The following is an 18,912-nucleotide window of genomic DNA, read 5'->3' as shown; positions in this document are numbered from 1 at the left end:
TAGTAATATTGTATCATCAAGAAAGTGTTAATTTATGTTCCATTTGAGGATGTGTAATGTTTAAGGAAGGAGGAGAACATTGTAGCTCAGTTGGATTTGTATTTTCGTCTTTCTTCACAGTTATCTTTCAGCTTTATGGAAAACTTTATTTTACTAAATATCTCAGTAGGATTTGTGGTGGTTAGGATTTAATTATTTTTCTGAGAAATAATTTAGACCAAGATTCATCCACATTTAAATTAATTTAACATGGAAACTAGTATTTGAAGGTGCTCATTTCCACAAATTGATATGCAATAACTATGGGTCAAAGTTACAGAAATAAATGTTGAAAATATTTAGAATATTAGAATAATATTTTATATTAGAATAGAAGGAAACATGTCAGGAATGATTAGTATACTCGTGGAAATTAATTTTTGAAAAAATGTGTGAGGAAATAATAGGAATTAATTTATTGAAAACAGAATGTGTACTATTCTGATAAATACGAAATGCGGTGGCAAATTAAAATAGGTAAAGTATCTTGAGCAATTCACAAATCTTTTATTTTTGAGAGAGAAAGTGCTTGTGCACATGTGTGGGGTTAGGGGAAGGGAAGGGGACGGTAGAGGCAGAAGGAGAGAGAATCTTAAGCAGTCTTTATGCCCAATGTGGAGCCAGGCATGGAGCTCCATCTCACACCCTGATATCATGACCTGAGCCAAAGTCAAGAGTCAGACACTTAACTGACTGAGCCACACAGGCATCCCACAAATCTTTTACTTTTATGCTTCATGATTTAAGGTCTTAAACAATAATTATTGAATAGCACCATAAGATTCTAAGAACAAATCCTTCTGGAAAAAAGCTACTCTTGTTAAGGGAAAAGGGGGTCTCACTAGCGCCTTAAACATTAATGAATGAATGGAGCAGAAAAATTGTAGTGTAGTCAGTTTAGTTAGAGCAGACATAAACTAAAAGGTAATGATGTGCTAATGTTGAAATCACTGCTGGTTATAATTTGAACAGTGCTATATATATTATTTCCTGGATGGGACCTGAAAAATCTAGTTTATGTTTCTGTTTGATTGGCACACAATTTTGTCTCCCTCTCTCTAGTAACGACCTAAATGTAGTAACTGATTAATTCCTGTGCAGTAAAGAAAAGCTTTTGGATGGTAGGGCATGGGATTTGGGAGTGGGAGTAGACTGAATAGCAGAGATGACAGCTTTTCCTGTGCTAGATTGCACCAGGGGCCACATGGGGCTTGGGGAGAACTGTGGGGAATCTACCATGACACTTCTGTAGCTTTGACATGTATGGAGAATCCATAGCCAGCGGTTATATATAATTTGCTAGCTCAGTGGTTGTGGTTTTCCTTTCCCCCCTGGAGTATGTTTGGGGAGTGGGGTTGGACAGAGCATCAGATTAGTGCCAAATAAATAAAAGAAGGAGCCTAAAACAGGCTTGCTTTGGTGAGAACTATGTATGGTATATTGCTTTTAAGTCACAAAGTTTCACTTAGATATAATTATAAAGTTATAACAATTGATAGAATTGACTGATAGGTATGGTAATTGATCCTTGTCTGAGCCAAAATACATTCTTTATTTCCAGTTAAATTTTAAGTGACACTGTTTTCAGGAATGCTGTATTTTTTGTTTGTTTGTTTTTGGGGGGATGTATTTTAAAATGAAATGTGTAAAAATAATTTACCTTAATTCAGAATCAAATCGAGTATGGTTAAACCACCCATGTTATCAAGTTCTGAGTATATATTACATGCACTAGTTGAATGTGTGCATTCCCTCAGATATTTGTTGAACATTTACAAAGTGACAGCCACTTTTTTAGGAGCTGGGAATATATACTGGTAAACAAAACAGAGCCCCTGCCTGCAGAAAGATTATATTCTAATGAGATATTTCAGTCAGAGGCACCAGGAAGTATAGACACTGAGGTCTGAACAAGCTTATGTTTGGGGAGTAGAGAGAATGAACCAGGGGGAGAATGAAAAGGAATGAGATGAGAGAGCAAAGCAGAGGTTGGATCATTTAAGGCCTTATAGGCTAGGAATGTGATTTGAATTTTACTCAAGTCACTATAGGGTTTTTGTTTGTTTTAGGGAGGGAGAGAGGGGACTGAACCGACTGAGCCACCCAGGTGCCCCTCGTAGTGTTTTGAGGAGTAATGTGATCTGAATTATATATAAAACATTACTTATATATTTTTAAAAATCACTTGGTGTTATGGAAGAAGCTGTATAGAGGGAAAAATGGAAACAGATACCACATGTTATAGTAATCCAGGTGAAGATGATGGCTTGGACCAAGGTGCTAGAAGTGGAGGTGGTGAGATTGAGAATGTTTTTTGGAGGTAGTTCTAATAGCACTCACTGATACAGCATATGAGAAAAATCATGGGTGATTGATTCCTAGGATTTTGGCCTAAGTAGTGTAGCTATTGGTAGATTATGGGTTTACTGTGGTTTATGAATAATGGTACCAAATTAATTCCAAACCTTCACCTCTTCAATGAGAAATGATTGTATCAACAGTATCTTTATGTATGTGAAATTGAAAAAAAAAAATCCTCACTTTTTTTTTTCTTAATAGGCGGAGTATGTCCAGCTTGTTACTGAACTTCGAATGACAAGAGCCATTCAACCTCAGATCAATGCTTTTTTACAGGGTTTTCATATGTTCATTCCGCCTTCCCTCATACAACTTTTTGATGAATATGAATTGGTAAGGAAAAACATCAGTTCTCTGTGGTTGCAAAACAATACAAGACTCCAGTTGCTATAATTTAGAAATAATTTTGGAGTACTATGATGAATGAAATCATATATGATAAGACATTATAGTCTAATGTTTATGTTTAGAGACTTGTTACAAGATTTGTGAATGTGGTTCTCTTAAGCTTGATAACCAGAGTAACAATTCCTTAGTGTGAAGTGGGGTGAGGTGGTGATAAACAAAGATGAAACACATATAAAAGTATTTTACATGGGAGATGTTGAAGGCCAGTCTTCTCAAAAGCAATATTCATATTACAGTTCACCCTTGAACAGCATATGTTTGAACTGTGTGGATTCAAACTTAAACGTGGATGTTTTATAGTATAATGCTATAGCTTCTTTTTCTTCCTTTTGATTTTCTTTACTTTTTAAAGATTTTATTTATTTCCTTGAGAGAGAGAGAAAGAGAATGCATGAGTTGGGAAGGAGCAGAGTGGGAGGGAGAAGGAAGAGGGGAAACAATCTTACAGACTTGGCGCCGAACATGTGTGAGGTTCCATCTCACAATCTTGAGATCATGACCTAAGCCAAATGAAGAGTCGGACACTCAACAGACTAAGGCTCCCAGATGCCCCTTCCTTTTGATTTTCTTAATACTATTTTCTTTTTCTAGTTTACTTATTCTAAGAATATGAAATGTAATACAAATAACAAAATATATATTTATAGTTTATGTTATCAGTAAGGCCTCTGGTCAACAGCAGGCTATTAACAGTTAAGTTTTAGGGGACTTCAGATGTTACGCATGGATTTTGACTTCATGGGGTCAGAGTTCAAGCAAAAATGAACTCGTAGGAATTTTTTTATTAGATCATATGAGGTATAAAATAATGATAACTTCTTAATCATTCTGAATAGAAGAATTAGTTTTTATTGTATTCGTTTAATTTCTCTAGCTTCTTATTTTACCATATATATCATTTTATCATTTTCCATTTTAAATCTATATGGAGTCCTCTCTTTGCCCGCCTCCAGTTTCTAATGTTTGTATTGCTCTTTTAATTTGCTTGCTTTTTACTGTGACCTAACAGGATTTCTAATTTTATATGATTTATGTTTGTATTTTCCCTCATATCCTTTTTCTCTCATTATTGATAATAAATTATTTTCAGACTCTTTGAGTTGTCTAACTCCTTACTAAAATGTATTTTGAATAGAATATAGCTATTTTTTATTTAAAAATTATAATTTGGAATAGTAAATTTTAGAGCAACAGAAAAGTATCCTTTGTTTTTTATTATTCCCATAAAGTAGTTTTACCCTATGCCTTTCACTTTACTGTATGAATAAGTACATTGATTTATACCTTTTAATTTTACATATGTGCCAGTATTTTTAGTTTATCACTCATAGTATATCTTAGTATAGTACTGAATGGAATTTATTAGTTAATTTTGAAGCCCATTGTGACTCAGTTTCATTAAATGTCAGTTTTGAGGGGGGTTTTTTGTTTGCATTTTTAGGTTTAAGATTAATGGTTTTGTTTAGTATATAGACTGGTCTAGTTTTTGCATAGCAATAAGTTACTTTTAGCATTTAGAAATGGAGGAATATTTAGGAACTATTATTAAACATGACTGAAATGACTTTTTCTGTACTGTACTTACTAAATTCGCCTTGTAAAGTTCAGAACAGAATTTTACATCATTTTCTGGACCTGTATATAAAACAAATAGCAACAATGTAAATAATTGACGAAAACTTTGCCTCCTAATTTACTGATACTTCTAAATTTTACGAAACTTATTATTGATTTACAGTGTATGTAGAGAAAAGTATACACATCAGAAAAGTTTGATGAATTTTTACAAACTGAAGGCAACCATAAAATCACCCAGATCAAGAAACAAAAATCCTAGCACCCCAGATGTCCAATCCTGTCCTCCTCATCGCTATCCCTCTTCTTGGGGAACCACTCTTCTGACCTTTTTTTCCCATTAACATTATTATTTTTTAAATTTATTTAAATTCAATTAATTAACATATGGTGTATTGTTAGTTTCAGAGGTAGAGTTCAGTGATTCATCAGTCTTATATTTGTTTTTTAAAGATTTTGTTTATATTTTAGAGAGAGCATGAGTAGGGAGAGAGGTGGAGGCAGAGGGAGAGAAAGAATCTCCAGCTGACTCCCTGCTGAGCACTGCGCCCAATGCGGGGCTCCATCTCAGGACCCTGATCCGAGTTTAATGCTTAACCAACTGAGCCACCTCGGTGCCCCATTCTGGCTTCTAATAATATCTTAGATTAGGTTTCTGGTTTTTTAACTTAATGTAAATGGAATAATAACCTAGAATATATCTGACTTCTTTAGTTCAACCTTTTGTGAAAACTGTGCGTATTGTTGCATGAAGTTGTAATTTGTTCATTTTTATTGCATTCTAGGATTTCATTGTGTGTGTGTGTGTGTGTGTGTGTGTAGAAGTCTGTTCTACTCTTGATTGAACATTTGGCGGGTATTTTTCAGCTTTGGGTTATTTGAAATACTATTTCAAACATTCTAGTACATGCCTTTAGGAGGATATATGTATACATTTTTGAAATGGAATTACTGGGACATAAGGTGTGCATTTATTCTATTATAGTAGATATTTGCAAATAGCTCAAGTGATGTGTCAGGTTACATTCCCACCAATAAGTATGAGAGTTCTGGGTATTCCATATCTTCAGTAACACTTGATACTTTCTGTCTTTTTCACTTTTACCATTTTTGTGGTTCGTGTCCCAGTGACCAATGAATTTGAGTGCATTTATGTGTTCATTGGCCACTGGTATGCTGTTTTTTTTTTTTTTTTTAAGTGTTTGCTGAAGTAATTTGTACATTCTTCTATGGTTTTCTGGTTTTGTGTTACTGATTTATAAGATTCTTTATAGGAGTCTTTGTTATCTATATTGTGAATATCTTGTACTCTGGTGTCTTTTAGTGAATAGAAGTTTTTAGTTTTAACACAGTTCAACATTTATCGCTTGCTTTTTCTTTTCTTTTTTTTTTTTTTTAATGGATGGAGCTTTTTTGGTTCTTTTTTTATGTTTAAGAACCTGTTTCTTATTCCAGGGTCATGAAGTTGTTTTCCCTTATTTTCTTCTAAAAGCTTTATTCCTTTATCTTTCATATGTAGGTCTGCTATTGTTAAGTTTTCAATTGTGATTGTATATAGAAGTAAAGTCAGGATTCTTCATCTGTCTTAGACTCTGGCTTTACTATGTTGAGCTGATTTCAGATGGAGGGATTATTTGGGAAGAGCAGTGTTGTCAGCATGATCCTGATTTATGCAGTGATGAAAATTATTATTAAAAACATAGGATGGAACTGGAGGGTATTATGCTGAGTGAAGTAAGTCAGTCGGAGAAGGACAAACATTGTATGTTCTCATTCATTTGGGGAATATAAATAATAGTGAAAGGAATATAAGGGAAGGGAGAAGAAATGTGTGGGAAATATCAGAAAGGGAGACAGAACATAAAGACTCCTAACTCTGGGAAACGAACTAGGGGTGGTGGAAGGGGAGGAGGGCGGGGGGGTGGGGGTGAATGGGTGACGGGCACTGAGGGGGGGCACTTGACGGATGAGCACTGGATGTAATTCTGTATGTTGGTAAATTGAACACCAATACAAAATAAATTTATTATAAAAAAAATAAAAATAAATAAAAATAAATAAAAAATAAAAGAACCTTTTATATACATTGTCAAAAAAAAAAAAAAATAGTATTTGGGCAGCCCGGGTGGCTCAGCGGTTTAGTGCCTGCCTTCGGCCTGGGATGTGATCCTGGAGTCCCAGGATCGAGTCCCACATTGGGCTCCCTGCATGGAGCCTGCTTCTCCCTTTGCCTGTGTCTCTGCCTCTCTCTCTCTGTATCTCTCATGAATAAATAAAATCTTTTAAAAAATAAAATTAATAAAAATAAATAAATAAAAACGTAGTATTTGCCAGGCACTTCATATGTATTAACTTTTAAAATTTCCACAACAAAAAAAAATTAAAAATAAAAAAATAAAAAAAATTTCCACAACAGACCTCTGACATAAGTATTATTATTCCCATTTTATAGATGAGGAAAACCAATCCAAAGAAGGTACAGAACTTCCTTCTATTCATACAGTATGTGTTAGCGCCACACTGGGAACCCATGGTCTGTGACCTAGAGTCCACTCTGTCTTCATCAATATGTCAAACTGTCTTTCAAAAGCATGAGTTATAAATGGGACCTGGATGACTTTATGTCTTTCCTAGGAAAGGGCTATGCTAGACTGGGATAGGAAACCTTTTAAAAAGTTGGCATAGACATCTACAGTAAATGTGTGGTACCAGAATATTAACACATTGAGCCATATGAATTCTAGGTAAGCTAATGGCTATGAATATTTGCATGACTCCATCTCTGGCCATTCATATAGGATATGTATGTTATACCCATTTCCAGTAGACAAATTCATTTATTTTGTCATATTTTTTAAAACGAAATTATTGATTAGACTTGAAATCTTCTTGCTGTATGTTCTTTTTATTGTGGAATTTCCATTTCATCTACTTGTTTTTAATCACTGTAATAACTTTTTTTGCCCAGGTGTTAAGTGGGATAATAAAGATCTTTCATCCTCTTCACAAAAGTCATAATAATATATTAATGAAATGCTTCAACTTTCCTGAGAGAATATAGTCTCAGTCATTTTGAATCACAATTATTAATAATGAAAGCATACTTAATATTATTAAAAGCTTATATTCAGTCTAGAAGGGAAGAGGACTAAACTCTCATGGCTTATAAGAAATATGTAAAATTCATCCCCACTCCCTTTTGGCAGATCTGTATCAGGGTCTTGCCAGGGAACAGAATTTCCCCAGATGGTTCAAATAGAAACTTAACAAAGGGGCTATTACAGAAGTGTGACGGTGTTAAGAATCACAAGAGTATGGGGAGACATCCAGAGACTAGCAACAGTGGAAAGCTTTATCATCCCTAGAATTGAAGAGACAGGTGGAGAAATTACATTAATCCCACCTTATCAAGAGGGAATCTGTTCCAACACCCCCAGTGGATGCCTGGAACCACGGATAGGACCGAATCTTGTATATACTATGTTTTTTCCTAAATATACATACTTAGGGTAAAGTTTAATTTATAAATTAGGCATAGTAAGAGATTAACAACTAATAGTAATATAATTAATAATATTTATAACAACAATAATATAACAATATACTATACTAAAAGTTACATGAATGTGGTCTCTCTCAAAATGTCTTGTTATGTGGTACTTACTTTAGTTCTTGTGATGATGTCAGATAAAATGTCTATGTGATGAGATGAAGTGAGGTGAATGATGTAGGCATCATGACTTAGCAGTAGGCTACTATTGACTTTCTGACAGTATGTTAGAAGGAGGATCACCTGCTTCTGGACCACAGTTGACTGTGGTAACTGAGACCACAGAAAGCGAAATTGTGGATAAAAGTAGGGGCCTTCCTATTGTATTGCGAGGACCCTCTGAGAGCCTGACGCACCAATGAGGGGCATCCTGGTAGTAGCCGTGGTTGAGGATGCCGTGGTTGAGGATACATGGTTACTGCAAAGATGTGCTGAGGCAAGGTGGAAATAAAAAATATCCTCACCTCCATAGGCCTGCCTGTTTCCCAGTGATGGAGCCCAGCCTAAAGCTGATAGGCAAGAAGAGCCAGTCAGTCTATAGGAATTGGTCTCCTGGGGTACAGAAAAGTGCAAAGAATGGTGGAGAATGTATTTGGATTGCTAAAATGGAGACTAATCAGAATATCCATCTAGGAAAAGTATTTTATAATACTGTGGAAAGAAGGAACAGAACACACCCTAGACCAGCCATTCTCAAACTTTTTGGTTTTAGGACATCCTTACAACAAAGTTTTTATCTATGTGGGTTATATTACCTGATATTTACTGTATTTGAAACTTAAAAAAACTGTTAAATATTTTCTTAACATAAAAATAACAAACCATTATATATTTACATAGGTAACATTTAAAAATTGAAAATTGCCGTTTCTAAAATGTAAAAATAGCGGGAAGAGTGACATTGTTTTACATTTTTGTAGGTTTACTTAATATCTGGTTAATAGAAGGCAACTAGGTTCTCATATCTGCTGTTGCATGTAATCACTTAAAATATGTTGTGTGCTTGAACTTTATGAAGAAAATCCAGACTCAGATATGTTGGAAAAGGGAGAACCTTGTAGACTCTGAATAAATCTTAGAAACCCCCCAAGAGTTTTCACATCTCACTTCTTATTAGGTTTCATTAATTTTCTTCCGAGCACACCTCTATAATAGTCAGGTGTATGTTATGAGTAGTTGTTGTAGTAGTTAAACACATTGTATCTACATCTGTGACAACAAACTTAGCTGTTCTGGCTTGTTAGTACTTAGTTGAGTGTAGTGTATATTCATTCTCTTATTTGACCATGTAAACACATTCAACTGTGTGGTATGGGCTCATTGAGACATCTGGACAAGCTCCTTCCATGTTCTCTTTCCTCTTGGAAAACATATGGTAAATATTTTTTGACATTCTTAATTTTGTTTTTATTTATTTGATATTTTCATGTAAAGTGACTACCAAAAGTCATTAGGAAAATGCATTTTTTTTCTTACCCTGTAGAATGTTGGCTTTAAAGGATCCAAATCATTCCAAAATAGATTTCTTCAAGGCCCTGAGTATGTTCTTTTTTTTTTTTTGAATCACTTTTTATTACATTACCTGTTTTTATTATATTGCTCCTTTTTCCTTGTGATTAGAGCTTTTCCAATGATCTTTTCCTTTGCTTAAGCCAGGACTTATTCAGGTCTTTGTTGTCACTTTTATGTTGAGCCTATGGTCTCTTTAGAATTTAACAAATTCATAAAATTATTGCAAATGTAAAAACTTGTTGCATATGTTTATTTGTCTCATATGTTTTAATGGAATTTTATCAATGTGAAGGCATTGCCACATCTCAGCAATATTTGAGATTATCATTATGAAGAGTTCTCTCCCATGGAGTACTTGTTATTGATGACATGCAGAAACTATCACAAAAATAAATCAGTTTTACATGGGATTAATTTCTAATTAAGGCAAATTTACTATTTAAATGTAATTTTTTTTTTCTCCCAATGAAGATTAATGAAATACTTTACCTCTTCCCCAAAGGAGCTACTGCTTTCTGGCATGCCAGAAATTGATGTGAGCGATTGGATAAGAAATACAGAATACACAAGTGGCTATGAAAGAGAAGATCCAGTTATTCAGGTAAAATCTCTCTAGAGCTTAGAATGAAGTTAAGTTTGCCACTTAATTTTATAAGCTTTTCAGCACTATTGGATGAAAACCTACATTAATTAACAAAGTAAAATTTTTCCCTAAACTTTTCTCCTGGGAATATTGCATCTGAAAACTTTGTATGAAAGCATTTTTGATAAATGAGTTTCATAGAATAAAATATGCTTTATGAATATTACATATTCTCGGGTATTAACAAGTCTACAATTGCACTGAAATATGAGTTAAGTTTCTTTTGTTGTTGTTAGTGGTTCTGGGAAGTTGTGGAAGGCATTACTCCAGAGGAGAGAGTTCTTCTCTTGCAGTTTGTTACTGGCAGGTAAGAAGTACTTTTATGCTAATGTGGAGGGAGATTAATGTGTTGCAGTTTTAATGGCTTAAATAGCCAAAATGCATTATTACTTTGAATTGTCAGTTTCTACCTCCTTTTCCATTTTTTTAGGTTATTAAGGATTTATTTAGCCATTAAAGATAAACATATGGTAGTCCTCAATAAATATTTAATGTATAAAAAATAAACTATTCCAATCAGGACAATCAGCAATACAATACAATCAGCAATACAAAATACAGTGTATATTGTATTTTGTAATTTGGTAATCTTTTCATTGTGTAGGTAAGTCAGTGATAGTGCCAAATTTTTAATATTTTTAGGTTGCTGGACAACACACACATACACACACGCGACATATATAATATCCATACTCAGCAGTTTTTCCTCCAGTTCTTACCAATTTTTTAAAAGATTTTATTTATTTATTTATTTATTTATTTATTTATTTATTTGAGAGAGAAGCATGGGTGGGGGGAAGGTTGGAGGGAGAGGAAAAGAATCCCAAACAGATTCTGTGCTGAGTGAGGAGGCTTGATCCCATAACCCTGAGATCATGACCTGAGTTAAAACCAAGAGTCAGAAGATTAACTGACTGAGCCACCCAGGCGTTTCTCTTGCCAGATTTTAAAGTCTCAAGATGTATGGCCTAAAAAATAATTTGTGATACCACATGTCTTTGAAAAGTCTACTTTTGGGGCAGCCTGGGTGACTCAGCAGTTTAGTACCGACTGCTGGATACCCGGGATCGAGTCCCATGTCAGGCTCCCTGCATGGAGCTTGCTTCTCCCTTGCCTGTGTCTCTGCCTCTCTCTCTCTCTCTCTCTCTCTCTCATGAATAAATAAATAAAATCTTTTTTGGAAGTCTACTTTTAGGGTGATTAAAGCTTTAGAAAACTAGATGATTTTTAACCTCCTTTAACTTTCTGAAAGATGTTTTAAAAAATCTGATTTTCATTCTTAGTATCTTACAGTTTCATCTGTGCTGTTCTCTTTATGGGACTCATAGTTCCTTTGTTCCACTATAAATGTACCTCATTATTCTAGCAAAGTTGGAACATAAATGAAATTAGAACAAATAAGGACTACCACTCCCTGCTAGCAAAACTACTATAAGTAATTTGATATATTTACTTCTGTATTTTTTCTGTTTATTTTAAAAACATAATTGTGAGCATATGTCTCTATAAAATATATATAAAATATATATGTAATTTAAAGTCCACTATTTCCTTATTTTAATAGTAGCCCCATAACCATTTTAGAAAATTTGGAAGATGAAGAATATAGATAAAATAAAATGAAAATCCATTAAGTAATTAGATATAATACTTTAACATTTTGCTTTATTTTCTAAGTCCATTAACTGTGGAGTTAGAAAAATACTTGAAGTCACACTGTACTACACTATACATCTAATTTTTTTAACTTAAATTCAATTTGCCAACATACAGTATAACACCTAGTGCTCATTCCATCAACTGCCCTCCTCAGTGCTTGTTACCCAGCTCCTCATCCCCCACCCACCTCCCTTTCACTCTTAAATCTCATTTTGAACAATAAATAAAACATGAATAATCATTCAGGGTACCTGACTGACTCAGTCAGGAAAGCTTGAGACTCTGTATCTTAGGGTTGTAAATTGGGGTCCCCCTCTGGGTGTAGAGATTACTTAAAAATAAAATCTTAAAAAAGAGAGAGAGAATATGAATATTCACAGATCATAGAGTAAAGATAAAAAGAAAACCTTGTTTTAGTCTTGTGTCTTGGTTTTTTTGGCTTCTTAATGCCAAGAAATACCCAGAGATTTGAATAATTTAATGAAAAGACTTAAAAATTATATATTCCATGTAGGAGGGTTAGACAATTTCTTTTTTTATTTTTAAAGATTTATTTATTTGAGAGAGAGAGAGCAAGAGTGCAAGAGTAGGGGGAGGGAAAGGCAGACTCCCTGTTGAGCAATGAGCCTGGTGCTATATGGGGCCCAACCCCAGGATGCTGGGATCATGACCTGAGCCGAACGCAGATGCTTAACCCACTGAGCAACCTAGACGCCCCAGGGTTAGACAATTTCTTTTCTTTCTTTCTTTCTTTTTTTTTTTAAGATTTTATTTATTTATTCATAGAGACAGAGAGAGAGGCAGAGACACAGGCAGAGGGAGAAGCAGGCATCATACAGAGAGCCTGATGTGGGACTCCATCCAGGGTCTCCAGGATCACGCCCTGGGCTGCAGGCGGCGCTAAACCGCTGCGCCACCGGGGCTGCCCCGGTTAGACAATTTCAATTAAAAAAAAAAATCACTTCTAATATCAGTGTCTCAGAATTTTTCCGACATACCTAAACTTTTACTTTCCTTTTCTTTTCTTTTTTCTTTTCTTTTCTTTTCTTTTCTTTTCTTTTCTTTTTTTTTTTTTAATTAAAAGATTTTATTTATTTATTCATGAGAGAGAAAGGGAGGCAGAGACACAGGCAGAGGGAGAAGCAGGCTCCATGCAGGGAACCCGATGTGGGACTCGATCCCAGGTCTCCAGGATCACACCTGGGTCGAAGGCAGCACTAAACCACCGAACCACCCACCCAGGCTGCCCTACTTTTTTTTTTTTTTTTTTTTACGTTTTATTTAAGTAATATCTACACCCTACTTGGGGTTCTGACTCATAACTGCACATTAAGAGTTGCATGCTCTTCCAACTTAGCCAGCCGAGTGCCCCATAGATTTTAGTTTTTAAAAACACCATTCCTCTTTTATAGCTTTTAATTTAGCAGTATATTATTAAAAATTGTTCCATTTATAGATCTAATCTTTTTCATGGCTGCTTATTCTTCAGTTTATGGACCTCTCTTAATTAGTACTGTCCTTCTTTGCTAAATTTTCCTGTTTATAAATAATGCTGAACAAATAAGGAATTCTTGTACTTATACACTTGTGGGCCAGTTTGATTATTTATATAGAAAAAATTCTTAGAAGGGAAATTTTTGGATACAAAAGTATGTAAATTTTTATAACCTGATATATATTGTTCATTTACCCTTTTAGAAAGATCTCAGTATTCATATCAACAGGGAATCAGGGGTCTGATTCCTTTTACTCTGTCAATTACAAGATATCATTTCTATTTTCATCTAATTTTTTATTTATATAATTTTTATGTAAATTGCTGGTCTTAATTTGTATGCATTATTCTATTGTAATTCATTTATTTATTTATGAAACATCTGTTTATTTGGGGGTGGGTTGTGGAGAGGGAGAAGAAGGAGGAGAGATTCCTAAGCAGACTCCCAGTTTGATCTCACAACCCCGAGATCATGACATGAGCTGAAATCAAGAGTCAGATACTTAACTGACTAAGCCACTGAGGCTCCCCTAGTGTCATTTTTTAAAAATTCAATTTTAAATGTTTATGTGGGATATTAATTCTAGTTTATCATTTGCCTTTTAAGTTCATTAAGTTAAATATTATAGATTTCCATGTAATTTAAAGTATACATGTATAAAATTGAAGTGATTAATTTTGTAAGTTGATATCAGTACTTTGTGGTTTTTAGAAATCCTTCTCCATTCTCTCAAGGTTTTATAAATATATATATATTTATATTTATATACAATATATACAAATATATTGTATACAAACATATATATTTGCATTTTTTCTGTAGTTTCTTATAATTCCTATTTTTACATTCCAGTTTTTAAGCCATCTGGATTTTATTTTGGTTTATGTATTGAGGTATAGAGCTCTTACTATTTTTCTAAATGATAATATCTAAACACCATTCAGTGGATTATTATCTCTACCTCACCCCTCACCGCCACCATGATTTGGTTGGTATAAGTCTTTAAATTGCAGATAAAAATTACAATTACTCAAGTTCTCTGGTACTAAAAATGTCTGTTAAGTTGCTGCTCTTGTAGAATGAAAAACTCTTATATTAGTAATACAGAGTGTGTCTCCCAAGTCAATCATATAGTCCTTGTTAGCAGTACTGAAAAGAATTGCACTGTTTATTATTTAACTGGTCATGAAGTATAGCTTGTGAATCCATTTAAACTGAGGTGAATGATGCGAGTAAAAATAGAAGCCAAGGAAGCTGAGGGGAACAACACAGAGCTAAGCTTCAACACCATGCTGAAGAAGCCACCATTCAATACAGTCTACAGAGTCCTTGTTTTGAATTCAGACTAAGTTTTAAGCTTTTTTAAACCTTAACCTTCATTTAGTATAGGCATAGAGTTTGCCATTCTAAACTTAGTATGTATTTTTTTATTCAGCCCTTTCTGGAAAATTCTGATTATCTATTTGTTTATATTTAGATGTTAAAATATCTTTTTCTATTATCCATAGTTTAGTGCAAACTTACTAAAAAGTCAAATGTGTTCCAATTATTATTAGATCCAATTATTTTCTATTATCCATAGTTTAGTGCAAACTTACTAAAAAGTCAAATGTGTTCCAATTATTAGAATCAGTGCAAAAAAAGTAATTTTTAAGTTTTTTTTAAGTATTTTTATGGTGTGACATTATTTTGTTGGTCTATCAGACTCTGTTAATTAAATGAGTTACTCTATTTTGTCCTTAACCCTTAAGAATAATGAAAATCAGACTTGAATTGTGTATAAAATTTCTATTTTATATGCATGTTGTTTATAGTAACTGTAATTTTACGTTATATAATCCAAGTGTCATAATATTCAACCAAAGACCATTTCATTTATTTTTCTCACACATGCTAAAGCTTGATGAGCCATCTTAGCATAAGATTCACTGCTTATTCAGGTATTGGAGCATGGTCATATTTGTAGTTTAGAAGAAGAGTAGTTGGGCAGCCCGGGTAGCTCAGCAGTTTAGCGCCGCCTTGGGCCCAGGGCCTGATCCTGGAGACCCAGGATCGAGTCCCACATTGGGCTCCCTGCATGGAGCCTGCTTCTCCCTCTGCCTGTGTCTCTCATGAGTAAATAAATAAAATCTTTAAAAAAAAATTTTTAGAAGAAGAGTAAAGTTTCAGGGATTGCTTGTGAATATCAGTTTACAGTATAATTTTAGTTTAGATCTTAAAATTGGGAAACCTTCAGATTTTTAAGCTTATTTTTTAAAATTTAGTACATAAAAAAACCTTAGATCAGTCATTCTGATATTGAAATACTGTCTATTAATTTGTGTAAGAAACAGTGTCAAGTCTCATTTTCTCACCTTATGATAAAATAGTGTATTTACTTTTAAATTCTACCTTTGCAGGAAATTGAGAACAGCTTGGCTTTTTATCCCTTTTCATTTTTGGTTGCCTTTATTAAAGTTTTACGCAAAGGTTAATATGCATGGACTACCGTTGAATTTTATTTCAGTTTACAGACATGTCCCCATCTTCTTTAGCTATTCTTTTGCCCTGTGTAGGAATTGCTCATGCATGAATGTTTATTAACAAGACTTTTTTTTAATAGTCACTTGGATTTCCAGGGTAATCTCAGACATTTCATCAGTAAAGCATTTAATAGCAACCAAATGACTTCCCAGTGATAAAAGAAAACTGCTGTTTTTAGAGATTTATTTATATTGGATTGTTATTATTCCTCCTGTGAACGAATACATACCATTTATGAGTTTAAACAGAAAATCTGGGGATCCCTGGGTGGCTCAGTGGTTTAGTGCCTGCCTTCGGCCCAGGGCGTGATCCTGGGGTCCCGGGATCAAGTCCTGCATCAGGCTTCCCACATGGAGCCTACTTCTCCCTCTGCCTGTGTCTCTGCCTCTCTCTCTGTGTGTCTAAAATCTTTTAAAAAATAAACAAAATCATGGTGCATATTTCCACAGTTTTTATGTATACGTGGCAGAAAATAAATACCATTTTTAAGTACAGTTCTGTGATACTAAGTACATGCACATTGTTGTGCAACTATCCAACTCCCAAACGTTTTTATCTTCTTCTGCTGAAACTGTCAACCAACTAAACACTAACTCTTCATACCCCTTCTCTCCAGTTCTGGGCAACCATAATTCTATTTTCTGTCTCTCTGAATTTGACTACTCTACGTACTTCATATAAATGGAACTATACATCATTTGTCATTTTGTGACTGGCTTATTTCACTCAGAATAATGTCCTCAAGGTTCATCCACGTTGTAGGATATGTCAGAATTTCCTTCCTTTTGAAGGCTAAATAATATTCCAATGAATACATATATACCACTTTTTGCTTATTCCTTCATCAGTGGATGATCACTTCAGTTGCTTCTACCTTTTGGCTTTTGTGAATAATGCTGCTATGACTATGGATGTACAAATCACCTTTTTTAGTTTCTATTTTCAATTCTTTGGGCTATATATATATAATTCTATGTTAATTTTTTGAGAAACAGCCATATTGTTTTCCATAGCTGATGTAAATTTTACATTCCCACCAGCAGTGTATAAGCATTCCAATTTCTGCATATCCTTTCCAATACTTATTATTTTTTGTGTGTCTTTTAAAATTTTTGTGTTTTTCTTTAAAATGATCATCTGAAGGGTGCCCCAGTGGCTTAGTCAGTTAAGTATCTGACTCTTGATTTTTGGCTCAGGTCATGTTCTCAAGATCGTGAGATTGAGCCCCATGTCGGGCTCCATGCTCAGTATGGAGGTTGCTTGAGAATTCTCTCTCTCTCACCCTTTGCCCCTTCCCCTGCGCGCACACACACACACACACACTCACACACACATTCTCTCTCTAAAATACATACATACATACATATATTTTTTTTAATTTTAAAAGAAGATCCTCCTAATGTGTATGAAATGGTATTTGATTGTGTGTTGGGTTTACATTTTCCTAATACTAGTAATGTTGATTGAGCATCTTTTCATATACTTAAAAGCCATTTGTGTATCTTCTTTGGTGAAATGTCTATTTGGGTCCTTTCCCTATTTTTAAATGGGTTTTTTTGTTTTTCGTTGAGTTGGAGAAGTTCTGTTTATTTTCTGGATATCAATTCTTATCAGACTTATGACTTGAAAATATTTTCTCCTATTCCATGGGCTGCCTTCTCACTCTGTTGATGGTATCTTTTGGTGCACAAGTTTTGTTTTTTTTTTAAGATTTTATTTATTTATTCATGAGAGACACACAGAATGTCTGTCATGAAAGAGAGGCAGAGACACACAGGCAGAGGGAGAAGCAGGCCCCATGCAGGGAGCCTGACCTGGGACTCCATCCCAGGTCTCCAGGATCACGCCCTGGGCTGAAGGTGGCGCTGATATTATGGGGTCTTTGGAACAGAAATGTAAAGGATATTCTAGTTTTCCCACTGTGAAAAACAAAAAACAAAAACCCTTTGACCTGTTGGGGAGGAAAAATTTTTCTTTACACTTCAAAGTTACTCTGCTTGGTCTAAGAATTAAATTGACATGGATAGATTAATAGGAAGAAAACCAATTTAATTCATATGTTTTGGAGCTCATAGAAATATGAATTTCAGAGAAGTGACCAAAATAGGCAGGCTTGACACTTTTTAGACAAAAAGACAATGCATCTTTGAGGAATTGAGAAGACAAAGAAGTTTGTGCTTGGCTAACATTTGCATGCTAAAGAAGTAATGAGGTTTGTTTCTGCAGCTATCTCAGCCCTGAATCCATCTCTGGTCATAGCATGTTTCTTCACCTCCAGGAACAGTAAGAGTACCTTTCACATGGGAGCTTTATTCCCTGCTTTCAGGGAGACAGGAAGATTAAAGTGTCCTTTTTGCACTGGTTGTTGTTAAGTAACTTTAATTTAAAATAATCAGTACGCAAAAAAAAAAAAATCAGTATGCATATTTAGGGATGGCCTACCCTGAACCCCATCAAACTCTAGATACTTAGATATTTTTTCACAAATTGAAAAATCATTTGGATTATGTGTAACAGACTTTCTGTGGCTTGAATTAATCAAGCAAACATTCATGTATTCAGCAAATATCTAATGAATGTCAGATGCCAGTTTTTAGTAACCCCAGGAGTACAGATACAAATATGACACATTTAGATCCTCAGATTAGTCCCAATTTAATTGGGGAGAGACACACAGAAGAAGATAATTGTACGTGCAGTATGCTATGTACAGTAATAGAGGTATGTGTGCAGTGGCCAATTGAAAGCATAGTATGGCTTGTAGAAATGTGGAGGAGTGTCTCCATGGAAGCGTGCTAACTGGCCACAAAGCATCTTTTAATAATGAGTTGGAGTTCTGCCGGGCCAAAGATGTTACCTTGTCAGTGCCCTGGAGTTGAATATATTCTTACTCTAACTTGTAATTTGTAATATATCTATCACAAAGATTTTCCTTTCATGATTACAATTTATTAAGATATGAACTCTTAGTTCCAGGGTCCCACATGGTGGATTTGCTAATATCATGGGTGGAAGTGGATTGCAAAACTTTACAATTGCTGCTGTGCCATATACTCCAAATCTCCTACCAACTTCAAGCACATGGTATGTTAAATTGGCTTATTTAAATGCATTGTGAATTGTCTTGATTACTTTTGAAATGATTAAAG

The 18,912-nt window shown here is 34.5% G+C and overlaps 1 protein-coding gene across 8 annotated transcripts in view; it reads left to right on the top strand.

Annotated features, from left to right (window-relative positions):
* HACE1 (HECT domain and ankyrin repeat containing E3 ubiquitin protein ligase 1) overlaps nt 1-18,912 on the top strand; it is a 107,046-nt gene that overhangs the window by 86,917 nt on the left and 1,217 nt on the right. For 4 of the 8 annotated variants that reach the window (XM_072738088.1, XM_072738086.1, XM_026005757.2 and 1 more), the window contains 4 exons: nt 2,599-2,730; nt 9,945-10,043; nt 10,322-10,392; nt 18,734-18,847. In XM_072738088.1, coding sequence (XP_072594189.1) covers nt 2,599-2,730; nt 9,945-10,043; nt 10,322-10,392; nt 18,734-18,847 — 416 coding nt within the window. Of the gene's footprint in view, nt 1-2,598; nt 2,731-9,944; nt 10,044-10,321; nt 10,393-18,719; nt 18,848-18,912 lie in introns of all 8 variants that reach the window. The other 4 variants (XM_072738087.1, XM_072738085.1, XM_026005756.2 and 1 more) reach the window with 1 other exon arrangement.

Source organism: Vulpes vulpes, chromosome 1 (assembly GCF_048418805.1).
Source record: "Vulpes vulpes isolate BD-2025 chromosome 1, VulVul3, whole genome shotgun sequence".
Classification (NCBI taxonomy): Eukaryota; Metazoa; Chordata; class Mammalia; order Carnivora; family Canidae; genus Vulpes; species Vulpes vulpes.
This window is presented reverse-complemented; position numbering and strand designations above follow the sequence as displayed.